Below are 27809 nucleotides of genomic sequence, written 5' to 3'. Positions count from 1 at the left end.
GGAGGTGGCCGGATATCAACAGGAACTGACATCGAAATGACCCCAAATTAACAGGTGACCCGATGTCAACAGGAAGTGCTCCTGAAATATCCCCATATCAACAGGAAGTGATCTGATATCAACAGGAAGTGACCCTAAAATATCCCCAAATCAACAGGAGGTGACCCAGAAATGTCCCCAAATCAACAGGAAGTGACCCAATGTCAACATTAAGTGATCCTGAAATGCCCCTAAATCCACAAGAAGTGATCTAATATCAACAGGAAGTGACCTAAAATGTCCCCAAATCAACAGGAAACGACCTAATATCAACAGGAAGTGACCAGATATCAACAGAAAGCGAGCCCGAGATGTGCCCAAATTAACAGGAAGTGACCAGAAATCAATAGGAAGTGACCCCAAAATGTCCCCAAATCAACAGGAAGTGACCCGATATCAACAGGGAGTGACCCCGAAGTGTCCCCATATCAACAGGAAGTGCCCAATATCAACAGGAAGAGACGCCGACGTGTCCCCAAATTAACTGGAGGTGACCGGATATCAACAGGAAGCGAGCCCGAGATGTCCCCAAATTAACAGGAGGTGACCCGATGTCAAGTGGAAGTGCTCCTGAAATGTCCCCATATCAACAGAAAGTGATCTGATATCAACAGGAAGTAGCCCAAAAATGTCCGTAAAATCAACAGGAAGTGACCCCGAAATGTCCCAAAATCAATAGGAAGTGACCCGGTATCGCCAGGAAGTGACCCGGAAGTGTCACCAAATCAACCTGACATCAACGGAAAGTGACCCGATATCAACAGAGAGCGACCCCCAAATGTCCCAAAATCAACAGGAAGTGACCTTAGATGTCCCCAAATCAACAGGAAGTGACTCCAAAATATCCCTAAATTCAACAGGAAGTGACCTGATAATAACTGGAAGTAGCCCCAAAATGTCCGTAAAATCAACAGGGAGTGACCCCGAAATGTCCCAAAATCAATAGGAAGTGACCCGGTATCAACAGGAAGTGACCTGAAAGTGTCACCAAATCAACAGGAAGTCACCTGACATCAACAGGAAGTGACCCCGAAATGTCCCCATATCAACAGGAAATGACCCGATATCAACAAGAAGCCACCCTGAAATGTCCACAAATCCACAGGAAGTGACCCCAAAATGTTCCTAAAATCAACAGGAAGTGACCTGATATCAGCAGCAAGTGCCCCCAAAATAACAGGAAATGGGTGTTTACCTATTAAAGTAAAGCTGCCATTGCTGCCATTGGGAAATGGCATTTTTAGTTGCCAATGAGTTGATTCTGGGCCACTTCCTCGTTCATTTTAGGGTACTTAGGGTTCACTTCCTATTGATTTCGGGTCATTCCAGGAGAGGTGGGTAGATTAGCCAAAAAAATGTACTCAAGTAGGTTTCTTCAAAATAACATTACTCAAGTCAAAGTAAGTCGTCCAAAAATGTACTCAAGTACAAGTAAAAAAGTATTTAGTGAAAAGAATAGGGAATGGGACGTACTACGTCATTGTTTGGACCCGCCTCCATGCTGGCAATATAATTCACTTCCGGGCCGGCAGAGTCAATGCGGATTGTAACGTGTGGTAGTGCTAAGCTAACTCTTTCGGTGTTTTAGAAAGAAAATATGGGTGCTTATTGTTGCGTTACCGGGTGCAACAGCGTCTCCTACGACAAAAAAAGGGGTTAGGAAAAATGGACTCACTTTTCACCGTTTTCCTGCATGGAGGACCAAATATCAGATCACGAAGGTACGACGGATGGCTGGATTGCAGCGGTTCGTCGGAAAAGCATTTCTTATGATCATATTTCTGCTGGAATGAGAGTGTATTCCCCTCATCTCTACTCTTGTAAGTTGAACGATTTATCCGTTTTGGTTTCAATACGTTTTTTGTTTTTTTCTTTACTGTTGTGTAAATCTGCCTCGGTAGCAATGCTAACCTACTCCTCCTCACCTACCTGTTGTGTTACTAGGAAAACCTGCATATGAAATGCTGACAACACATCCCGATTGGTCACCATATCTCTTCTTGGGTTATTCTGAGGTCAAGCGCACCACATCGGAGCGTTGAGAGGTTGGAAAGGCGAAGAGTGCACGCTGAAACTTCAGTTTGCTCTGCTCTTACAAACACGATCCCAAGTGTTATGAAAAGTCAATAAAATATGAATACCAAAACATGACTTGAACAACTTCTTGACAAACTGTAACTGCTTGTTTACTTCAGGTCTTCATAATGAACAGGTGTAATAATTACAAAGTCAGGTGACTTAATTTTGTTATTCTATTTGGAATATGCATTGACAATTTTTGGACAGTGTTGTAGACAAGAACTGGGACTGATAAGTTGCAATAGATTTATTTCAAGTAATGCAATTTCTCCAATACGATATTTGAATTGACAGTTTAAAATCTTTAAATTAGTGCAAACAAGGCCCACCCTCTGACGGTGGCAGCAAATATTATATAATTATAAGTAATACACAAATACAAGATCACAATAAACGTGTCTTTGTCAAAGCAGTTTAAAACACTATTTACTGGCCTTGGGTAAATTGCCAGACAGGATAAATATGTGCTTTAAAGTTCTTGCATTTCCATTTTAAGTATTGCAAGTACTAGTCTCCAACACAGTATTTGAACTGACAGTTTAAAATCATTTTAGTACAAAATGGCCCACACTCTGGCAGGGGGCAGCAAATATAATACATAATAAAAAGCTATATACTATATAAATACAAGATCACAACAAAACCTGTATTTTTCAAAGCAGTTAAAAAACATCCAGTGGCCTTAGGTAAATAAAGGTGTATAAATATGTACTTTACAGTTCTTGCATTTCTATTTTAGGTATTGCAACTTTTCCAACACTATTTGAATTGACAGTCTAAAGTCTACATAAGTGCAAATAAGAATATTATAATTTAAAAATAATAATAGAATATATAAATTCAACATTACAATGAAAGGTGTCTTTGTCAAAGTGGTTAAAAAAAACAACGTCACTGGCCATAGTTAAATAGCCAGGCAGAATAAATATGTGCATTAAAGTTCTCGCATTTTCACAAGTTAAAAGCCCGCAGTTCATCGACGAGAAGGGCAGACCCAGATGGCGTCTGCTGCAGGGGCTTGTTTGAGTCCGACACAGGACAAATGGAACCACTCCATTGAACAAATTTTCTTTGTCAAATGATCCAAGAAGAGAGATGGTGACCAATCGGGATGTGTTGTCAGCAGGTTTACCTAGGAACACAACAGGTAGGTGAGTCGTAGTAGGCCAGCATTGCTACCGAGGCAGATTTACACAACGGTGTAAAAAAACAAAAACGTATTGAAACCAAAAGTGGATAAAGCGTTCAACTTACAAGAGTAGAGATGACAGGAACACACTCTCATTCCAGCAGAAATATGATCATAAATGCTTTTCCGACGAACCGCTGCAATCCAGCCATCCGTCGTACCTTCGTGATCTGATATTTGGTCCTCCATGCAGGAAAACGGTGAAAAGTGAGTCCATTTTTCCTAGCCCCTTTTTTTGTCGTAGGAGACGCTGTTGCACCCGGTAACGCAACAATAAGCACCCATATTTTCTTTCTAAAACACCGAAAGAGTTAGCTTAGCACTATCACACGTTACAATCCGCATTGACTCTGCCGGCCCGGAAGTGAATTATATTGCCAGCATGGAGGCGGGTCCAAACAATGACGTAGTACGTCCCATTCCCTATACTCCAGTAATAAGTAACATTGTGAGTAACTGCTTATATTTTTAAGATTTTTTGTTTTGTTTTTTTTAACGTAATTTTTTTTCTCTCAGTACAAACTTATCTATATGAACTGTTGTTATGATACTGTATAATAACCCATTACGTAACCACATTAAGTCCAGGAAATTAAAAAAAAAAAGTCTCGATTCTTGGTTAAAAGTAGGGCTGTCAAACGATTAAAATTTTTAATCGAGTTAATTACAGCTTAAAAATTAACTATTCGTAATTAATCGCAATTCAAACCATCTATAAAATATGCCATATGTTTCTGTAAATTATTGTTGGAATGGAAAGATAAGACACAAGACGGATATATACATTCAACATACGGTACATAAGTACTGTATTTGTTTATTATAACAATAAATCAACACAAATGGCGTTAACATTATTAACATTGTTAAAGCGATCCATGGATAGAAAAACTTGTAGTTCTTAAAAGATAAATATTAGTACAAGTTATAGAAATTTTATTTTAAAACCCCTCTTAATGTTTCGTTGTAATAAAATTTGTAAAATTGTCTATCAAAAAATAAACTAGTAGCTCGCCATTGTTGATGTCAATAATTACACAATGCTCATGGGTGCTTAAGCCCATAAAATCAGTCGCACCCAAGCGCCAGCAGAGGGCGACAAAACTCCAAAAAACACAAGTAACAAGTTGGCATTGCACTGTGCTGTCATTTTAATCTGTTTGAGCGGGGCATGTGTGTTAATTGCGTCAAATATTTTAATGTGATTAATTTTTAAAAATTTATTACCGCCCGTTAACGCGATAATTTTGACAGCCCTAGTTTAAAGGGTATGTAGTGCCCTGGGAAAATGTTAATATTCCATCATTTATCCATAAACGCATGCCTTTTGTATTCATATCATGCCACTTCCTGTAATTACACACAAGAAAATGAGAGAAATTCGGCTCGATTGTCAAGCTAAAATGACCGGCGCCCGAGATCTGGCAGATTGTGTGCGTGACGTCACGACAAGTGAAGAGAGTGCCACCGGCCACTAGGGGGGCAGCGCCTGTCTGCATCAATAGAATTCCTTCTAGCGAGGGGAGGGTTAGGGGTGTTTTGAGCTGTTTAGGCTGATGCATTGTGTTCGTCCTGCACATATTCCAGGTTCCCTCATGAAGAAACACCCCTCGTTTGTCAATAAAAGAGAATTCAGAATTGTTTCTTCAACAAGAAAAAGGCTCAGTGCTTTAATACTGAATGGCGGCGATGATGGCAGACAATTTCCTTTCTAGTTTCAGCGACGAATCCGACGTAACGAATGTTCATCTAATGGTGAAGAGGAGAGTTACGAAGCTTTAATCGGTGTTTTAGGTTAGCAATTTGAGCCCAAACCAACGCCAATGCAGCGTAATGAAACGGTCATTGAGGGGAGCAATGACACTGATGAAACATCGGCAGCAGATCGTGTGGGAAACACCAATGATTTGTTTTGTGACACCGTGACTGCAAAATAAAGGAATGCATAGAATAATTATCATTTATTGCGCTATCATAGCTGCCAACAGACACAAATATGAATGGGATCAGAGGATTTGTTCTATATATTTTACGAAAGATAATTTATACATGTGTCCAGTCCTGTATCCAATGCGTGACACTTTTTTATTATAAAAGAGTACTCACTCTGGCCATTTCGAGCTTGGCTGCTCCCCTCCTTTGCTTGGCCTTCGCCTCCTTTGCCACTCATCGTCCTCTTTCTTGATATCTCGGGACATTTAGGTGGCTGCGCGTGTATGGTCGGCACCGCATCTCCTTTGAGCAGCAATCTTTTAGCAAAACCCGATTTCACTTGTCCATAGTTCGAGAAGCTTTCAGGTGGAAAATGCGCTCCATAGACAACCGTGCCGGAGGCTGTGTCTAGAAAATTAGCCCCCTTTGCACGGACGAACTTTACCCATTGTCTGCGTAGTCCAGCTTTTTTTTCAAGTTCGGGAACTCATGGATACTATATTCCGATAAATAACTATTTGTACACCACATAGCACAGCAGTTTTGAACCATTCTAGTGATGTTTTGGTCAAACAAACCCGAACGCTACTCTCTCCTCGATAAAAAACAATGGCAACTGGCTCCGCCTCGACTTTCATTCACTTGTCGTGACGTCCCCGCCCCATTCGGCTGTTTCCGGAACACTTTCGGAAATGTTCGTCATTTTCGATCTATTTTCGATAATTGCTCATTAATGTGATTGATTTGTTTGTTAACTTTATCAATATTTGTTATCTTGGCACATAACGGTTCTATTGATGTCTCACACCCCCTTTGCCGCTACATACCCTTTAAAGCAAAAAAAAAACCATGCAGTTAGCGTTTATTTTACGTAAATATGTCAAGTACAATGCTAGTCTGTTAGTGAATGTAGCTAGCGGCTGCCTGAGTTTTAGCCAGCGCTATATGTCGGGTGTTTGGCTTTCCCTCTCAAAGACGTCATCATGATGTTTTTCCGTTGATTTTGTATTTCAGAAAATGAGTTTTGCCAAGCACTTTATCGGCGGCATCCTGAACATCGTCAGGTGAGACAGATGGCCCTTGTCCTTCAATGCTAAAAGCCACGCTAACGCACTTCTACCTTTCGCAGCAACATCGATCCGGCCATATTCATCCCGTCGGCGCCGGTGAGTCTGCGCGCACAATTTGAATACTTAGGCGCACATTCAGAACTAGGTTTTTTGTTGTTTTTTTTTTTGGGGGGGGGGGGCGTTCTCTAGTGTAAGACGACATGCTTAATTCTGATTTTTGTGAACGTACGTACCGTAATTTTAGGACTGTAAGCCGCTACTTTTTCCCCTCATTTTGAATCCTCTGTTTTAAAAATGGATGGAGGTTTTTTTTTTTTTTTTTTTTTTAAAGCTATGCCTTTAAGATAAAATGCTGGAAAGTATGTTTGTGTGCGCTAACGCTGCTTTTTCTGCTTTGTTTTGCTTCAGCCTCCTCCCCGCAGACCTCTAGCCTTCGAGGAAGCTCACGAGAACGATGAGGAGAAGTCCTTCCGCAGAGCTTTCAAGAAGCTGGCGGGAGAGGTTAGTTACGCTTTCGGGTCAGTGGTGACAAAATTCATCAAGGAACCACACATTTTAAATCTGCGTTTTAAAAAAAAAAAAAGAAAAAAAAATTAAGTATTTGGCATAATTATTTATTTCAATATTTACCGTAGTTTCAATTTTCACTGATTCGATTCAATATGTTATATATGTATTTACATTTTTATTTTGATATTTATTCACTTCAAAAATTCTTTAACTACATTTTATATATTTTACTGTGTAGTGACGTCCCAATCCGATAGTATCTGTATCCACGCCCGATTCATCTATTTTTGAAGTATTGGATTTGTGGCGTGTTTTCAGCATGGTTGTGCTTTTTGTGATTTTTTTTTTTTTTTTTTCCGCTTTTATTGTTTTATTTGGTGGACTTCTATTGCGGTGCACTGTTTTTGTCACTTTTCTTTTTTTCTTAATGTCATTATCTGGTTTTTGCCTTTTTGTCAAAGCCAAATAATGTTGTTCTGCAACTTTATTCTTATATATTTTAGCAATTTATTCTCCGCGTTTTATCGGCACGTCGCGCAGCCCAAACCATTTGACCGATCGGCACATTCAAGTATCGGCACTACCAGAATTTTCGTTTGACACAGGGACTTTTTCAAACGGCACCGAAAAATTTTCCGTTCGCCCGTAAACGCTGATTTTCTGATTTTTAAAAAAAAAATTCAAAACGCTACTTGTCCTACAATTTTTGACCAAATCACATAATTTGGACATCAAAAATTCCAGGACGGTGAGGGGCATAAAGATAGTAAACAGAATCTGGAAAAAATTTACGGTTCCCTGGAAATTTGCCAAAAACTATCCCATTCATTTCTAATGGGAAAATTTCCCATTCACTTCCAATGGGATTTCCAAGGGAATTTACATTGGATTGATGCCATTGACGACCATGCATGTCAAATCTATTGATGCTAATGGACTTGGATTCCATTGACGCCTATGTAACTCGATGCCATTGAAGGCAGTGGACGTCCAAATTTTTTCCCATTCATTTTCAATGGGAAAAAAAACCCAATGTCCCCAAATCAACAGGAAATATCAATAAGACATGTCCCCCAAACTTCCCCGATTCAATTGATGCTTATGAAGGGTGCTGCCATTGATGGCCATGGAAGTCCAAATTTCCCATTCATTTCTAATGGCATTTACTTTGTTTAATGCAATTGTGGGCATGGTTGTCCATTCTATTGATGCCAATGTGCTTGGATTCCATTGGCGTCTATGTAAGTCGATGCCACTGACGGCCATGGACGTCCAAATTTTTTCCCATTCATTTTCAATGGGAAAAAAAACCCAATGTCCCCAAATCAACAGGAAATGACCAGATATCAATAAGACACGCCCGCAAATGACCTGATATGATCAAGCCACGCCCCCAAATGTTCCCAAATGACCTGATATAACCAAGCCACGCACCCTACATGTGTTCAAATGACCTGATATGACCAGGCAACGCCCCCTAAATGTCCCCAAATGACCTGATATGAGCAGGCCACACCCCCCAAATGTGCCCAAATCAACAGGAAGTGACCTGATAGTCTCCCCGAATTGCCCTTAAACCAACCTGGGCGGGGCTAAGATCTGTATCTCCACACATCAAAGACCAGAAGTAATTTCTCCAGAAATTGCAGTTTCTAGTTGTATAATACTTTCCTGGCTTTTATTTATCTTGAGTCATATTTTGTTGTAAAGCACTTTGAGGGCCTTTCAGGTTCTGTAAAGGGCTATATAAATAAATTTGATTGATCAATTGAATTTCAGCTGGCGTAAATCAAAGCCTTAGGCAACAACGTCTGCTGAGTGAGACGACTGCCCTTTAAAAACGATAATGATCATGACAAAGCATCGTAATATTTGTAAACGGAGCGTTTCTTGAGGAAGTAGCAGCAGGGCTCACTTTAACTCAAGACAAATATGACTCCCCCCTCCCCATTATTTTTACTGGTCTAAAAATATAGCTCTGGGATTGGTATTTGCAAAACATCTTGGGGAAAAAAATGGAATTAAAAAAAAAAAAAGTTCCTATAGACCCTACCCACGTGACGTCACAACTCCGCTCTCCTGAATGTTACCGCCCACTTGTCCGTCAAAACATAGTGTTAACCTGTTACGGCTACGTACATTTCTCCTATTTACGGCGTGTTTTTCTGCTCCTTAACATTAATAATCAAAATGGTGAAGGCGTGTGTGGCTGTTGGTTGCACTAACAGAGAAGATGGAAGGAGAGACTTGAAGTTTTACCGTATTCCGAGGGATCCAAAGAGGAGAGCGAAATGGACGGCTGCAATTCGACGTGAAAACTGGGCACCAAAAAATCACCACAGACTATGTAGTAGTCATTTTATATCCGGTAAGATGCATTTAAGATATACTTAGAGGGTTTTGGGCTGACAAATAACCACAATTAAGATCATTGCGAGGCTAATCGCCGACAACATACGACGTAGTACGACATAGTTTCAAATTCAAGATGTTTGTGACTTCCCTTTCTTCCACCATCGTTATTTTTTGAATAATATTTAGCTGGTACCAAGCGAAAGAAACTGGCCTCGTCTACGGGGCTGACAAATAACCACAATTAAGATCATTGCTAGGCTAATCGCCGACAACATACACGTATGTATGTAGTGAGAGTGCTATCGCTAAACCATATAAACATTAAAAGCCTTAACTCCATTGACAAACGACATGAAATACATTAGACTTGACAGTGGATGTTAGCAATAACAAAAGATTTTGAATTGAAAATTTCGTAACTCACCTTTCCGAGCACAAGATAGATTCCTGCCGAATTTTCGTGGACCAGGACCTGTTTCACCCAACCAGCAACAAAGTATTTATAAGCCTCCAAGCTCTTGAAGTTTTTCAAATTTTCGTGAGAATAGGCTGATTTTGTGTGGACAAGATAATTGTAAATATCAGCGTAGCAGATGTCAGGCAGACAGGGCGAAGACAGTGGGTGGAAAAACATCGATTTGGGCATCAAATATGGATCTGGCGACTGTATAGAACGAAGCTTTTCCACATAACGCCTTTTATGCAACACATCCAGTGAGTTTACGGCATCAGAAAGCACCGGGTCTTCCATGAAATGCATTTTAAATTCCTCGATCAATTGAAAACAATGCTAATACAGAGACAAAATGACGGACAAGTGGGCGGAACCACACAGCGAGCACGTGGTTTTGTGACGTCGGTGGGTAGGGTATATAGGACCAGGATTGTCAAAATTGTGTCAAAATGTGAAAAAATGATCAAATGTGCCGAATATCATAGTACAGGTAGTCGTCGGGTTACGGTGTGATTTCGACTTTACAACGCCGGAGTCTGGTCCACCATTTTGTCACCAGTTTTTTTTTTTTTTTTCATAATTTTGACTTTTTGTTTTGTAATGCATGCTTTTATTTTAGCACAGGAAGCATAAATTAGGTACTACTTGTAATTTAATCGTATTTGCGCACACGAAAAAGAGAGCACGTACACACACGAGGACAGAGATTTCATTGAAAGTTCAATCTTTCATCTTTGTGGTTGTCGTGGCGACTCAGTCTTGTCTCGCCCAGCATTCCGAGGCCGGCCCCGCCCTGTCCCATCCTGTCTCGTCTAACCTGTTCTTCCGCTTTTTTCTCATCGTCACTCGCGCAATGTGTGAAGCCTCAAAGAAGTGACAAAGCAAACAAAAGGCAAACGTTCAAGCCCAAGAAATTGCGATGACATTGTTTTTTTCAATGGGAAACGATGACTGAAAAATCAGTACAAAGTAGGCCTGAACGATATTGGAAAAAACTATTGTTGCGATTTTTTTTAGGTTTGCAATATATTGCGATATTATATTGCGATATTAAAAAAAAAAAGATCTATCTTTTTTAAAGAAATTTTCACTAAATGACTTGAATAGCTGTTTGGAAATACTTTACATAACACACCGTGACCGCAGTGTATTCATATAATACCGTTTAATTTGTGAATGATGAAGATTTCTGTATGAAGGTATCCAGGTAGTCATGTCTGCACAAAATAGATCATTTATTGAATACAATATTTTACACTTCAACAGCAGCAAATACATTAAATGATAAATAAAAGAGCAGGTGCATTAGTCCCCTAAGTTTTTGACAAAATATAACAATAAATAAAAACTTCTGTAAAATAACAACAAAGTTGTCAACATATTTGAACAAAAATATTAAATATGACAAATAAAAGAGTTGTTCACAAACTATAACAATAAATAAAAACCTCAGTAAAACAACAAAGTTGTCAACATATTTGAACAAAAATATTAAATATGACAAAAGAGTTCACAAACTATAACAATAAATAAGAACCTCAGTTAAACAACAAAGTTGTCAACATATTTGAACTTAAATATTAAATCTGACTAATAAAAGTGCAAGTGCATTAGTCCCCTGAGTTGTTTACACAAAATATAACAATATAAAACTGCAAAACGGCAACAAAGTTGTAAAAATATTTCAACAAAAATATTAAGTATCAAAACTTTATGTGCAGCTGTACTATATATAGTTATTTGAAAATACGGTTTACAATAAATTTAAATATAAAAGAAACAAACTCAATTGAACTTGTAAATAATTGAACTGAATAAGTGCAAATAACTGTGATGAATAACAGAACCATTTTAACTCCCAAATTTCCTGCCTTCCTGATAGCTGTCACATGAATAAAAAGAAGAAAAGACATTCCTTCAGCTGTGTTATGTATTTGTCTGCATATCGTCCACCTTCCTTGCTCAGCAATTCTCAACTGGGTCTCATAGGTTTTTGGCCAAGACTATTAGTTTATCCACTATAGCAGGCTTGAGACAAGAACGTTGGCACGTAACAATGTTCCCACCTGTGCTAAAAAGCCTCTGATGGGGAGCTCGTAGCAGGAATGCATAGATATCTGCGTTTTAAATGGTCCCACATGTTTGACAGATTACTTCTTGTTGAGGCAACCATGGCGAGGCACTGTCGACAGGGCTGTTTTTTGTCCCTTATAGTCTTGTTCTTGCCAAAATACTTCCAAAACTCCTTTTGGATACAGTCTTCCTTGCTCCTCCAACGTGTTGATTGCTTGCTTTCACTTTGAGAACGGGCCCTCCTCCCTCCGCTCTGCTGTTCGGCCCCTCCTCCCTCCACTCCGCTGTTGCAGGGGGAGGGGGAGGAGCCGATGACTTGCTGGAGAGAAACAGAAGCTGTGCGCTTTTTTTCCCTCTCCTTCCTCAAAACAAACGTTTGTGGATTTAAAAAAATGAAATGAAAAAACTATCGCACGTCCTTGCGATGGGACTATTGCACATGCGCACATCGCGATGGCGATGTTTAAACGATATATCGTTCAGGCCTAGTACAAAGTGACCCAAAATCAACAGTTTCATAGTTTGGCTGGGGGTGCGACTTATACTCAGGAGCGACTTATGTGTGGATATCATTTCACATGAGACTGATGGATTGGTAAACTTGATAGCATGTTCTTTATGCTCTCGTTATCTGAAGAACTCTTAATAGCTATGTTACGTTAACATACAGGCCACGTTCACATTTCATTGTTCATGCATTATGTAACATTATCATACTCTACACTTATTCAGCATGTTGTTCTCTATTTTATTTTAATTGCCTTTCAAGATGACATATTTGCATAGGCGGATCTACTATTCAGGTGAAGTAGGTTGATCGCCTTAGGCCCCCAACCAGTAGGGGGCCCCCAACCAGCTGCCCTTGCCCCAAAGAGCAAGAGCTTGAGCCACCGGAGCCAGCAGCACCCTCAACTATTTGTCATGTATAATTATGTCAGCATACCAAACAAAAAAGAAAGCCATTTGAATGCTGCATTTATATTATATCTCCCTCACACACACGCACTACAATGGACTGTTCCACGACGACAGACTGAGTATCAGTTGCCTAGCTTCATTTAGCGCCGTTTAGCTTCGCTTGGCTGTGCTTAGCTGTTCGTTAGCTTCACTTAGCTTTCCCGCATTTTTCACGCCACTAAGCTGGCTATTTTTACAGCTCACTTGCAACTTTGCACGTCAGCTATCGTTTATTTCGAACACAGGAGGCAACGGGCTCTCCATGGGAGCCAAAGTGCAGTGAGGGAGGAGTTGAGAACAGGCCACTAATGTCTCTTTTAACTTTCTTCTTCTTCACACCAAACATAAAATACACGACAGCGCACCATGTGGCGAAACAATGCAGTACAGTTCCAATCAGTGATACTATAACACTCAACAGCTGGTTAAAAGCATTTGCTAACGAAAAAAAATTAAATCTATTAGTGACACCACAAGCAATGACGAAGAATGTTTTTTTACCGAGTCTACAGCTTTCGGATAGCGGTTTAGCGATCGTACCTCCGGTGAAAATTTCAAAATAAAAGCACGTCATGTTCGTCATATAAATAACGATTTCTGGAGTTAATCCCACATACTTCAGAATTAATATTATAATTTGTTGAGTAAATACTACTGAATACAGATTCCACACTAAGAATAGCATTCAAATGACACTCTTTATGACAAATATGATCGGCAATGAATAATTATTATAATTATTATACTACTATTATATATAGTAGCATACTATAATAATAATGCTAGAATTTTTTTTTCAAGAATTGTTTTGAATAATGTTGGAAAGGCAAAGTCAGAGTTCTGAATCTGTTTACTTTCCATTCTTTTCACTAGTAAATGCTATCAGCCTTTAACCTCATTGTTTATTTGTGATTAATTATTGTTATTTACATGATTATTTGTACTTTAATAAAGAATTTAAGTGTTCCAAAATGGTTTTGTGAATTAATAAATGTCAACAAAAATTTCATTGCTAAATTAGTTAAAAAAGACCATTATTAGATTAGTCGACTAATCGTAAAACTAGTCGGCTGACTAATCAGGAGAAAATTTGTCATTTAGGACAGCCCTAGTGTACCGGAACATATTTCCTCCACACCCTTCTCACCTTTTTAACCCCTGACCAATGAAGAGGGCCCCTGGATATGTTCGCCTTAGGCCCCAAAATTGCCAAGTCCGCCACTGCTGATATCTGTTCTATGTGTTGGATTTTATCAAGTAAATTTCCCCCAAAAATGCGACTTATACTCCGCTGCGACTTATATATGTTTATTTCCTCTTCATTAGGCATTTTATGGCTGGTGCGACTTATAGTCCGAAAAATACGGTACTCCTATTCAGTTGCTGAATGTGCCGGTCCATTCCCCCCCCCCCCCCCCCCCCTCAAACACATGTTTGATTGGCCGATGATATAATCCGCCAACCCACACACAGACTCACCCCGCCCCGACAGAATTACATGTTGCCTCCTCCGCCCCCTTCGAAAAGAGGGATATTTAAAGTTTTTTTTCTTTTTCGGCCAGCAGCAACAGCGGCCATCGTGACTAATGTAAAAAGACATCAATGGACATCAAAGTTGTCGAGGTGGGGAACACACCACTAATTTTGCGACTGAAAGTCCGACTTGCATCAGAGTTAGCATAACATTTAACTGTTTGAACTTCCTAACCTATATAACTCGAGTAGGAAGCTGCCAGACATTTATTCTGGAAGTTTTCAAAATGTTTTTTTTGAAAACAAAGGTTTGAATCGAACGATGTCCCACCTGACCCAATACACAAGAAAGTTAGTATAAGTCATTACAGATTTATTTTGCATTGATCATTTAGCCTATCACTTATTTAGGTTCATATTCGTGAGAAATGTAGCCATGACCCCCGTTCAATAATCAGTTCGGTCTTAATAAGGTCCCGTCCAATTGGCTGCTATTGAGATGTGTTACCACCCCAGTAATGATGGCCACCACTAGATTAACTACTCTTTTTAGTTAGTCTTTGATAAGATGTAAGAAGCAGTGTTATTGTTTAATCTAGGGCTGCAACTACCGATTATTTTTATAATCGATTAATCGGCCAATTAATTAATCGAATAAGTGTCTCTTTTTTTCAACTACCTTCACCGTTTAACTTGAAGTTGTTTTAGGCATGTTGTAAGTAACAATGAAGACAAAATCCAATTTCAAAGCACACGCTCTTGTATGACAAGTTACAGTTAGAATGGGAGTTTGTGTTGAGACAAAGCTGTTATTTGAATTGGTTTATGTATGTGTTTTCTTTATAAAAAAGAAATTCACTTTCAACTTTACTACCTTACAATAACCAAAGCGCTAATATGCTTTTCCAAAACATGATAGGACACTGATTAGCATAATCACTAACAAGCTTAGCGCTACGTGATAAGTAGTAACGTATCATCAACAAAGAATACAAACAATGCAATTGCCTTCATTTGCTCACCTCTAACGGAGGCACACTGGATCTAAGAACAAACAAGACGATCTGACACTTTACAACTTTGTAAGATTGATTCAGCAACCCAACCTGAGTGCAGCAGTGAACTCTCTCTCTCTCTCTTGCTGTAATTGCTGGCAGCCACGCGCGCAGCTTCACATTACACACAAACAAGGGCCCAAATGGGACTGCTCATAACTGCCGGTAAAATGGTTTATCAAATTCGTTGGCAACGAATTTATTCATCGATTTTAATCGATTAGTTGTTGCAGCCCCATTAAGAAGCTAGTTTAGATAGTAAGATGTCTGAAAATTGAGAGACAGAGAGAACGAAAAGTGGTATTTGGTATGTGGCAAAATGGATTTTGGCATGAGGCATTTTTTGCCATATTTTTATTTATTTTTTTGGTATGCGGCAAAATGGATTTTGGTGGCATTTTTTTGTGTATGTGGAAAAATGGATTCTGGCATGTGTTTTTTTTTTATTTGCCATGTGGCATTTTTTTGGGGTATGTGGCGAAATGGATTTTGGCATGTGGCATTTTTTTGCCATGTGGCTTTTTTTGGTATTTGGCAAAATGGATTTTGGCATTTGGCATTTTTTTGCCATGTTTTTTTTTTTTTTTTTTGGTATATGGCAAAATGTATTTTGGCATGTGCCTTTTTTTCGTATGTGGCAAAATGTATTTTGGCATGTGCCATTTTTTTATGGTATGTGGCAAAATGTATTTTGCCATGTGGCATTTTTTTGCCATGTGGCATTTTTTGGTATTTGGCAAAATGGATTTTGCCATGTGGCATTTTTTTGCCATGGTTTTTTTTTTTTTATATGTGGCAAAATGTATTTTGGCATGTGCCATTTTTTTGTGTATGTGACAAAATGGATTTTGGCATATGGTATTTTTTTTTTGCCATGTGGCTTTTTTATGGTATGTGGCAAAATGATTTTGGCAAGTGGCATTTTTTTTGCCATGTGGCTTTTTTTTTGGTATTTGGCAAAATGGATTTTGGCATGTGGCATTTTTTTGCCATGTGTTTTTTTTTTTTTTGTATGTGGCAAAATGAATTTTGGCATTTGGATTTGAAGAAATCTGAGAGAAATTAAATATGTTATCATTTCAAGAATTTGGACAAGTTTAATGCAATAGAATAGAACGGCCTTTTATTGTCAGGGGAAGAAGGTGCTAAAGCACAGGTGTCAAACCGATTCCAGAAAGGGCCTAGTGGGTGCAGGTTTGCTTTTTCAACCAATGAAGAGGACACCTTTTCACCAATTAGATCTTTTACATGTGTAATCAGTTAAACTTTGTCAGGTGCTGCTTGTTTCAGCAGGAAGTTCATTGATTAAACTCTGCGCATTATCGGTTGGAACAAAATCCAGCACCCACTTGGCCCTTTCTGGAATCTGTTTGACACCTGTGTCCTAAAGGATTCACTGGTCATCAAAATAGTTGTCGATTAATTTGCTAATTGATTAGTCCTCGATTAATCGATTCATTGTTGCACCTGTATTTGAATCCATCACGTACATATCTATATCTGCCGTCATCGCTCGAGAGGAAGTGACGTCGATTCGCGCATGCGCAAGTTGCAATCCGTCGCGATCCTGCACCCCGTCGCTTATCGCGCTTCAACGCACGATTGTATTGACTTTGTGCGACGAGGAAAAACATGTCTGGTCTGAACGGAGCTTTAAAGTTGAGGTCTGCTGAGGGAGGCTCCGTCAACAATGCACACATACATTTGACACGCCCTTTCCGTCTGTTGTGTACACGAGCGCAAAGTCACAGGCGGGCCTCCGGCGCCCCGAGGCACGCCTGCGAACGCCGCCCCGGACGGCAATGCGAGGAATGCCAGAAAGCCCGCACTGAAACATGCATGAAATGTTCCTTTGAAAAGGGTGACAGTTAAAGTCTAAATCTCAGAATAAAGTTGTAGTAATTCAGATTTTGTGTCTATTGAAAATGTGTCCGTTTGTAAAAGCTCTGCCTTGTTTCTGTGTTCAGGACATGGAGGTGAGCCCCAAAGAGTTGATGAACATCCTCAACCAAGTGCTCGCCAAGCGTGAGTCCGCCGTATCGGCGCGCGCCGCCGCGCTAAGCTAACCGGGCTCACGCTAATGTTTGGTATCAGATGGAAATTTGAAGACGGACGGTTTCAGCATCGAGTCGTGCCGAAGCATGGTGGCCGTCATGGACGTATCCTTTTGACGCAGACCCATCTCCCTCCCGTTATCGCTGGCGTGTGTGCGTCGGTCTACTCGGACACAAGTCATGTGTTACAGTGTATCACAAAAGTGAGTACACCCCTGGCATTTCTGCAGATATTTAACTATATGGCGGAAAACATAGACAAGACTGAAAAAGCAGTTTCTGCTCTTGCACTCCTCTTTAAAAGAATCTGCTGTTTTATGCCAAAATAACTGTTGTGTTTGATAGAACAATATGTCTATATGCTGCCATAGCAGATTCATGGCGCATGACGCCCCTGAACTATTTTTAATTATCCGTTTTACCCTGAAAACCCCCGTTTACAGACGTCGCGCAACCGCTTTTGTGTCAACCTAGCCATAAAAAGAAGGTAAGTAACTATATTTATTATTTAAATTGTCTGTCATTTTTAGCTTAGAATCATTAATTGGTCTAATATTTAGTTTAAAACAAGAAAAACGACTTTAAAAAATGATTCACTCGCATGTTTTTAACTTTTAAACAAATGACGTCACAATGAAAAAAAATGGCGTCGTAAAAAGGTCACGGATATCTACCTCTAAATTATCGCTGAATTGCATTTTTTTTTTTGTTACTGTCGCATTTTCTCCGATATGTTAGATGATAAATAATCGATCCAAACAAAAAAAAAATTAAAAAGTTTAAAAGGGTAACTATAGACCCTACCCACCGACGTCACAAAATCACGTGATCACTGTATTGTTCCGCCCCCTTGTCCGTCATTTTGTGTCTGTATTATCAATGGTCTCAATTGATTGAGCAATTTATAATGCATTTCATGGAAGACCCGGTGCTTTCGGATGCCGTAAACTCACTGGATGCGTTGCATAAAAGGCGTTATGTGGAAAAGCTTCAGTTTATCCATTCGCCAGATCCATATTTGATGCCTAAATCGATGTTTTTCGACCCGCTGTCTTTGGCGTATTTGCCTGACATCTGCTAGCTACCCTGAACTGTACAACTATCTTGTCCACACAAAATCAGCCTATTCTCACAAAAGTTTGAAAAACTTTAAGAGCTTGGAGGCTTATAAATACTTCGTTGCTGGTTGGGTGAAACAGGTCCTCGTCCACGAAAATTCGGCAGGAATCTATCTTGTGCTTGGAAAGGTGAGTTACGAAATTTTCAATTCAAAATCTTTTGTTCTTGCTAACATCCACTGTCAAGTCTAATGTATTTCATGTCATTTGTCAATGGCGCTAGGGCTTTTAATGTTTATATGGTTTAGCGATAGCACTCTCACTACATACATACGTGTATGTTGTCGGCGATTAGCCTAGCAATGATCTTAATTGTGGTTGTCAGCCCAAAACCCTGTAAATATATATTAAATGCATCTTACCAGATATAAAATGACTACTACATAATCTGTGGTAATCGTTTGGAGCCCAGTTTTCTCGTCGAATTGCAGCAGCCCATCTCGCGTTCTTCTCTCCGGGTCTCTCGGAATCCGGTAGAACTTCAAGTCTCTCCGTCTTCTCCGTCTATCTTCTCTGTTATTGCAACCGACCGCCACACACGCCTTCACCATTTTGATTATTAATGTTAACGAGCAGAAAAACACGTCGTAAATAGGAGGAATGTACGTAGCCGTAACAGGGAAACATGATGTGTTGACGGACAATTGGGCGGCAACAGTCAGGAGGGCGGAGTTGTGACGTCACGTGGGTAGGGTCTATATGAAAAAGAACATCTTGACCGCTCCTTGACGTCTGCGATTTCTGCATCGCGACCCTTGTATTGCCAAATAAATCCATCTGTGGCCATTCACAGCTGTGTCTTGACACTCAGTGATACATGTTACACAGAGTTTTTGGATCGAAACAAGGTAAGTACGCGATAATATCTCGTTAAAGTCGCGGCGTCTGTAATTCTGCTCTCGTGTGCTCCCGCCTCTAGATACGGTTTTGCTGTCTTTTTTTTTTTTCCTTCCTGTTCAAAATTTTACTTCCCCCAGGAATTTGAGATTTTAAGCTTTCCAATGATGTATCACACATGCATATTGGAAAATTTTGAGTTTGGCCAAATTGGGGGTCTCAGAGCGGAACTTCGTCACCTGAGTGTTTTCCGCCATCTCTTTTCATGGGACAACACTGACAAAATGACACAATGAAAAGTAGTCTGTGTGCAGCTTATATAATAGAGTTCATTTATTTTCCTGTCAAAATAACTCAAAATATAGCCATTAATATCTAAACCCCTGGCAACAAAAGTGAGTACACTCCTTAGAAACTATGTAAATCCCTAAATGTCCAAATTGAGTACTGCTTGACATTTTCCCTACAAAATGTCATGTGACTCGAGTGCTGTCAGCATTGCTTCAGATATTGAAGAGGTGTGGGGGGTCAGCCTGTTAGTGCTGAGACCATAAGCCGCTCTCTACATCAAATTGGTGTGCATGGCTGTCACCCCAGGAGGAACACGGTACACAAAAAAAGCCCGCAAACAGTTTGCTGAAGACATGTCAACAAAACACATGGATTACTGGAACCATGTCCTATGTTCTGATGAGACGGGCGGGCTTTCTTGTGTACCGTCTTCAGAAGAGGCTTCCTCTATAAATTATTCAGGGATTTAGGCATTTATTCACTAGAATTTTCACCAAAAAGCTCTGTTTACATCAGGCCACTAGCTACATTTACTAACAGACTAGCATTTTACTTTGACATATTTACGTAAAATAAATGCTAACTGCAGTTTTTTTTTTTTTTTTTTTGCTTTTAACCATGAATCAAGACTGTCTTACATCCATATCTATAAATAATTTGGGGATTTAAGCATTTATTCACAAGAATTTTCACCGGAAAAGCTCTATTTACATAAGGCAGCCGCTAGCTGCATTTACTAACAGACTAGCATTTTACTTTGACATATTTACGTAAAATTAAAGCTAATAGCACTTTTTTTTTGGTTGCTTTTTAACAAGACTCGAGACGGTTTTATGGCCATATCTATAAATAATTTGTGGATTTAAGCATTTATTCACTAGAATTTTCACCAAAAAAGCTCTGTTTACACCAGGCCGCTAGCTACATTTACTAACAAACTAGCATTGTACTTTGACATATTTACATAAAATAAATGTTAACTGCACAGTTTTTTTTTTTGCTTTTAACCAAGAATCGAGACTGGTTTACGTCCATCTCTGTAAAAAAAACCAGGGGAGTTAAGCATTTATTCACAAGAATTTTCACTGGAAAAGCTTTATTTACATAAGGCGGCCGCTAGCAACATTCACTAACAGACTAGCATTTTACCTTGACATATTTACGTAAAATAAACGCTAACTGCACGTTTTTTTGCTTTTAACCAAGAATCGAGACTGTTTTATGTTCATACCTATAAATAATTTGGGGATATAAGCATTTATTCACAAGAATTTTCACCGGAAGAGCTCTATTTACATAAGGCGGCCGCTAGCTACATTCACTAACAGACTAGCATTTTACTTTGACATATTTACGTAAAATTAAAGCTAACTGCACTTTTTTTTTTTGGTTGCTTTTTAACAAGACTCGAGACGGTTTTATGGCCATATCTATAAATAATTCGTGGATTTAAGCATTTATTCACTAGAATTTTCACCAAAAAAGCTGTTTACATCAGGCCGCTAGCTACATTTACTAACAAACTAGCATTGTACTTTGACATATTTACGTAAAATAAATGTTAACTGCACAGTTCTTTTTGCTTTTAACCAAGAATCGAGACTGGTTTACGTCCATCTCTATAAAAAACCAGGGGAGCTAAGCATTTATTCACAAGAATTTTCACCGGAAAAGCTTTATTTACATAAGGCGGCCGCTAGCAACATTCACTAACAGACTAGCATTTTACTTTGACATATTTACGTAAAATAAACGCTAGCTGCATGATTTTTTTTTTTTTTTTTTGCTTTTTACCAAGACTTGAGACTGTTTTATGTCCATAAATAATATGGGGATTTAAGCATTTATTCACAAGAATTTTCACCGGGAGAGCTCTATTTACATAAGGCGGCCGCTAGCTAAATTCACTAACAGACTATCATTTTACTTTGACATATTTACCTAAAATAAATGCTAACTGCAAATTTTTTTTTTTTTTTTTTTTTTGCTTTTAACCAAGACTGGTTTACGTCCATCTCTATAAAAAACCAGTGGAGTTAAGCATTTATTCACAAGAATTTTCACCGGAAAAGCTTTATTTACATAAGGTGGCCGCTAGCAACATTCACGAACAGACTAGCATTTTACTTTGACATATTTACGTAAAATAATTGCTAACTGCACAGTTTTTTTTCTTCACTTTTAACCAAGACTCGAGACTGTTTTATGTCCATACCTATAAATAATTTGGGGATTTAAGCATTTATTCACAATAATTTTTACCGGAAAAGCTCTATTTACATTAGGCGGCCGCTAGCTACATTCACTAACAGACTAGCATTTTACTTTGACATATTTACGTAAAATTAAAGCTAACTGCACTTTTTTTTTTTTGGTTGCTTTTTACCAAGACTCGAGACTGGTTTATGTCCATCTCTCTAAAGAATCTGGGGAGTTAAGCATTTATTCACAAGAATTTTCACTGGAAAAGCTCTATTTACATAAGTCTGCCGCTGGCTACATTCACTAAGACTAGCATTTTACTTTGACATATTTACCTAAAATAAATGCTAACTGCAGTTTTTTTTTTTTTTTTTTTTTGCTTTTAACCAAGAATCGAGACTGCTTTACGTCCTTCTCTATAAAGAATTGAGGGATTTAAGCATTTACTCAGAAGAATTTTCAACGAAAAAAGCTTTGTCAGTGATTCCATTCGGTCAGCTTTGACGGCATCGCCAACAAAGCAGGCCCGTATATTTATCGACCCCGCACCCCATGTCCCGTCAAGAACATTGACGGGACATGTAAGATACTACTACCAAAGCATTTGTAAGTGCAATCATATTCTGGAAGAAACTGAGCATTATCTGACAGAATTGCAGGGGTTCCAATACATTTGAACAGCACTGTAAATGTTTATTTGAAGAAAATTAAAAAAAGAAAAAAAAAATCACAAATTATACGCAGAAGTAAATAAAAACAAAATGGTAAAATGACGTTAAAACTAGTGTAAAGCAAAAATAATACAAAACAAAGGAATCAACAAACTATTTCCTAATTTACATCAGAACCACCGTAAACGGCGATCCCCCTTGTAAGTAAAGAGGAAGTACTACCTGCTCTCTGCTTCCTGCGCCAAAATAAAAGCATGTATCACAAAACAAAAGTCAACATTATTAAAAAAAAAAAAAAAAAAAAAAAAACGAAACAAAATAGCGGACGAAACTCAGGCGTCGTTAAGTCGAAATCACGCAAGTTCATTTGATGTACACTCATAACACTTTTCAAAAAATATGTCGAAATTATTTTTGGCGCCCCCTCTTGGTGACCTCATTTGTCTTTAACCCGCACGGCGTCGCAGAGCGATAGCACGGGCAAGCTAGGCTTCCACGAGTTCAAGCACATGTGGAAGAACATCAAGAAATGGCAGGTGAGTCGCCTTGCGGCCGCCGCGCCCTTTCCCACTCCGAACACATTTGTCATTTCCTACAGAAAATCTACGAGTCTCACGACAAGGACGGGTCGGGCGTCATCTGCAGCAGAGAGCTGGGGCCCGCCTTCAAGGACGCAGGTACATGAACGAACGCCCGCCGCCGAGACGCCTTCTCGCCCGCGTTGACGTCCGCGTGCTCCTTTAGGCTTCCCGCTCCAAGACCAACTGTACAAAATGATCATCCGGCGCTACAGCGACGAGCACGGCGACATGGATTTTGACAACTTTGTGGGCTGCCTGGTGCGACTGGACGCCATGTGCAGTGAGTCTCGCGCGCATTTCATACTCGAGAGCGCAGAGTTGCTTCCTCTTGCTTTACGAGCATTTCTGGTCACGCAACTCTTCTTCATTTTGGGTCATTTCCTGTTCATTTCAAGTCCCTACTTGGTGGTTTTGGTCACTTCCTGTTCATTTTGGGTCATTTCCTGTTGGCTTTGATCACTTCCTGTTAGGGGTGTAACGGTACACAAAAATCTCGCTCGGTATGTACCTCGGTTTTGAGGTCGCTGTTCGGTTCATTTTCGGGAAAATAAGAAAACAAAATGCAAAATATAAATGTGCTAGTTGTTTACTACACACCTTTCAACAATAGGAACATTAGCCTATACAAAGCTAGAATTCTGCTCAAAAAGTAGCGGGTATTTAAAGATAATCCAACAACAGTTTGCCTTACAGACCCCGCGTATTGATCAGCTTTCTTTCTGAAAGAAAGAAAAAATAAGAAGTCCTGTGCTAAAGAGAAAAGCAATCCCAATGACAAAGATTTTAACATGTATTTTAAGAATGAAATGCCTCAATGATTTTTTTCCCCCCTTATGAACGGTTTTCAAAAGCTTTATTGGTGGATTTTCTCAAGTTAAAGCGCCACAAGAAAAATTCATTCAATTGTATAAGCAGGATCTGTGTATTATTCTTATTATTTAATTACAGGTGTTTTAGCTCGTTTCAATTTATTTTATGTGTTTATATTTTACAAATGTGATGTAGTATTCATTTATATTGTATATTTTATGTTGTATAACTTTAGTTCCTATGTGAATATTAGTTCCTACTTGTTTTGTTGTGGTAGGAGGGTTTTGTATTGAACACGGGGCTGTCTTGGTTATTATTATAGCAGAGAAGACAGCAGTAAATCAACAAAGACAAGTCGACTGTACCCCGATCTACCACTCAAGAGATCTGATGGACTCAAAAAGTGGGTTACGATAGCATACTAGTTTGAAAATCGACCGGATCCACCGTATTTTTACACGAGTAACTTCCGGCCCGATCCTAGTTACCGGTAGTAGTATTGACACAGGAGGGCCGCGTCTCGCGTCAAATAATAAACTCTGCCGTTCTTTTTGCGTGCGTCACGTAGGAGCCGCTTCTGGGACGCGTCTAACACGTGGCCGCAATGCGACTGATGTGCATTGGCTGATAGACTTTAACGCCCGCGATTCACTGCGTTCTCGCGGCGGCCACATTGTCGCGCCGTTGACGTTTCTGGGTTATACTGTCCTCATTATAGTAGAGAAGACAGAGTAAATATAATCTATAGGGTTGTTCCAATCATGTTTTTTTGCTCCCGATCATTCCCGATAATTTTTCCCGATCATATACATTTTGGCAATGCATTAAGAAAAAAATGAATAATACTCGGACGAATATTAAGAAAAATATCAATTACTACCTTGCTTCCCACGATATTTCTAATCGTAGGGAGAAGGATTGTAAGGCTTTAGCCATTTAAAACAAGGCTCCAAAGGCTGCCAAAATTCATTCTACTCATTCTACGCTGCCTTTTAGCTCTCTATATAGGTAAAACGGCCCCATTACAGATTGAGCGCGACAATGCGTGAGTGGGTCGTGCAGCGCATTCATTAATTGCGTTAAATATTTTTAACGTGATACATTTTTTGAAAAATTAATTACCGCCGTTATCGGGATAAATTTGATAACCCTACCTTAAGCCCTAAAGACTCTGGATAAGTGAAACATATTATGTTTGTAACGTTAAATACAATTAGAAAATGATTTAATTAAAAAAAATATATATAGACCCTACCCACCGACGTCACAAAATCACGTGATCGCTGTATTGTTCCGCCCCCTTGTCCGTCATTTTGTGTCTGTATTATCAATGGTCTCAATTGATCGAGCAATTTATAATGCATTTCATGGAAGACCCGGTGCTTTCGGATGCCGTAAACTCACTTGATGCGTTGCATAAAAGGCGTTATGTGGAAAAGCTTCAGTTTATCCATTCGCCAGATCCATATTTGATGCCTAAATTGATGTTTTTCGAGCCGCTGTCTCCGCCGTATTTGCCTGACATCTCCTAGCTACCCTGAACTGTACAACTATCTTGTCCACACAAAATCAGCCTATTCTCACCAAAGTTTGAAAAACTTTAAGAGCTTGGAGGCTTATAAATACTTCGTTGCTGGTTGGGTGAAACAGGTCCTCGTCCACGAAAATTCGGCAGGAATCTATCTTGTGCTTGGAAAGGTGAGTTACGAAATTTTCAATTCAAAATCTTATGTTATTGCTAACATCCACTGTCAAGTCTAATGTATTTCATGTCGTTTGTCAATGGAGTTAGGGCTTTTAATGTTTATATGGTTTAGCGATAGCACTCTCACTACATACATACGTGTATGTTGTCGGCGATTAGCCTAGCAATGATCTTAATTGTGGTTGTCAGCCCAAAACCCTCTAAATATATATTAAATGCATCTTACCAGATATAAAATGACTACTACATAATCTGTGGTAATCGTTTGGAGCCCAGTTTTCTCGTCGAATTGCAGCAGCCCATCTCGCGTTCTTCTCTCCGGGTCTCTCGGAATCCGGTAGAACTTCAAGTCTCTCCGTCTATCTTCTCTGTTATTGCAACCGACCGCCACACACGCCTTCACCATTTTGATTATTAATGTTAACGAGCAGAAAAACACGCCATAAATAGGAGGAATCTACGTAGCCGTAACAGGGAAACACAATGTGTTGACGGACAATTGGGCGGCACCAGTCAGGAGGCCGGAGTTGTGACATCATGTGGGTAGGGTCTATATATTAAAAAAGGCATGTCCGATATTTTTTTGCCGATTCCGATACTTTGAAAATGACGTGATTGGACCCGATCGATCGGCATACCTCTTAGTGAAGTTAGGTATTGTACCCATCACCTTATCAAAGGTATATAGTATGTACATTCAATTAAGCTTCTCGAACACACATCTATATAAAAGATTCATATTGAAAAAATATAACATTGAAATAAAAGTATTTTTAAAAATATTGACAAGTAGTTCAGTTCAATTCAATTTTTTCAGGCATGCGACCCAATAAAGTTTGTTTTTGAACAGGTCACTGAGCTGAGTCAAATACAACGTCACACAGCCTACTTTTCTGCTGTCACTTCTACTCGCTGAGACGCCGACTAATCCGAGGAAAACAATGAAAAATACAGCTCATCCTATTCCTTGAGTTAATGAAATAATGCAATAGCTTGCGCTAAATTTAGTTTTCGATTCATTCTGCACGTTTCAAAGTCGCTCGCTCAATCCAACCGGCCGTTTCTTGCTTTGCGTGTCTTTTTCCTTAGTTGGCGCCTTGCTCGTCAATTTATCAAAAATGTTCACTTTACTATCGTCATTCTTGACATCACAATGGCTCTTGGGATATGTTGTCTTTTGTGCTGCTTTCGGTTTTGAAAAAAGGACAAGAAATGATGGAAATATGGAGATAGACACATGGTCCATGCAGCGTTTTAATGCATATTTATGAGTGCAAAAAAACTATAAAACTCAAATGACATTATCTCCCGTTTTACTTGGTCGATTTACTTCAAATAAAAACTGGTGTGGACCTCAACTTCCGTACTTTCAAATGAGAGCAACCAGGGGCACGTGGGTGACGTAATTACAGCGTTAGGAGGCTTCAAAGATAATATGCGTAAACGTGTCGCACGTTCGGTGTTAAAGGGTTAATCACTTGCTTTTCATTTCAATTCCCTACTTGTTGGTTTTGATCACTTCCTGTTCATTTCAGGACTTCTTGGGTCACTTCTTGATTTTTGGAGACAATCGGGTCACTTCCTGTACATTTTGGGCCATCCTGTTTGGACAACTGTACGCCACATTTTGTTGACAAATTTTCTTTCTCCATACGTAGATGCCTTCAAGACTCTGGACAAAGGAAACACCGGCTCCATCAGCCTGGATATCAAAGAGGTAAGAACGCTTTGGACGCAATGTCGGAAAGCGTCAGGGTCTGATCTATTTTTGTTGTTGTTTTTTGACGGCATCCAGTGGCTCCAGTTGACCATGTACTCGTGAAGGCTCCCAGCTGCTGCGTCTTTTCTCCAATAATTGCAGTCTCTGTAACAAGCCTTACGTGCAATAAAATTCTCAAAGTCCTAGGAAGATGGCGCGCTTCATTGCCTTTTTTAAACATTAGCCCACTTTTGACCAATCCATTTGGACTGGGAGGGGTGAATTTGACCCTACCAGTTAAATTAGTCATCTGCCACCGTCAACGGCACTTAAACCAGAGCTGGAAGTTTTGGTTACTTCCTGTTGATTTTGGGGCATTTCTGTGCCACTTCCTGTTGATTTCAAGCCATTACTTGACGATTTTGAAGTCATTTCCTTGGTAACTCATTCGCTGCCATTCACTGACGGGACTAGACGTTCAATCCAATCGGTTTTGGAGGGGTCCTAATAGTCACTTCCTGTTAATTTTGGGATATTCCTTGGTCACTTCCCGTGCATTAACCCAAAAGCAAACTGAAGTGAACCGTAAATGCCCCCAAAGTCGACAGAAAGTTACCCGCAAACGCCCCCAAAACCGACTAGAAGTGACATGCGA

The 27809-nt window shown here is 39.5% G+C and overlaps 1 protein-coding gene across 2 annotated transcripts in view; it reads left to right on the top strand.

Moving 5' to 3' along the window:
• LOC130917662 (calpain small subunit 1-like) overlaps positions 1 to 27364 on the top strand; it is a 28907-nt gene extending 1543 nt beyond the window's left edge. For both annotated transcript variants that reach the window (XM_057839291.1, XM_057839292.1), the window contains exons 2-11: positions 6254 to 6303; positions 6369 to 6405; positions 6718 to 6810; positions 17154 to 17211; positions 17281 to 17345; positions 22827 to 22895; positions 22958 to 23036; positions 23104 to 23220; positions 27114 to 27172; positions 27251 to 27364. In XM_057839291.1, coding sequence (XP_057695274.1) covers positions 6257 to 6303; positions 6369 to 6405; positions 6718 to 6810; positions 17154 to 17211; positions 17281 to 17345; positions 22827 to 22895; positions 22958 to 23036; positions 23104 to 23220; positions 27114 to 27172; positions 27251 to 27277 — 651 coding nt within the window. In that variant the 5' untranslated portion in view covers positions 6254 to 6256 and the 3' untranslated portion in view covers positions 27278 to 27364. The remainder of the gene's footprint in view (positions 1 to 6253; positions 6304 to 6368; positions 6406 to 6717; positions 6811 to 17153; positions 17212 to 17280; positions 17346 to 22826; positions 22896 to 22957; positions 23037 to 23103; positions 23221 to 27113; positions 27173 to 27250) is intronic.
• The last annotated feature ends 445 nt before the right edge of the window (positions 27365 to 27809 follow it).

This window comes from Corythoichthys intestinalis, chromosome 6 (assembly GCF_030265065.1).
Source record: "Corythoichthys intestinalis isolate RoL2023-P3 chromosome 6, ASM3026506v1, whole genome shotgun sequence".
Taxonomy (NCBI): domain Eukaryota; kingdom Metazoa; phylum Chordata; class Actinopteri; order Syngnathiformes; family Syngnathidae; genus Corythoichthys; species Corythoichthys intestinalis.
This window is presented reverse-complemented; position numbering and strand designations above follow the sequence as displayed.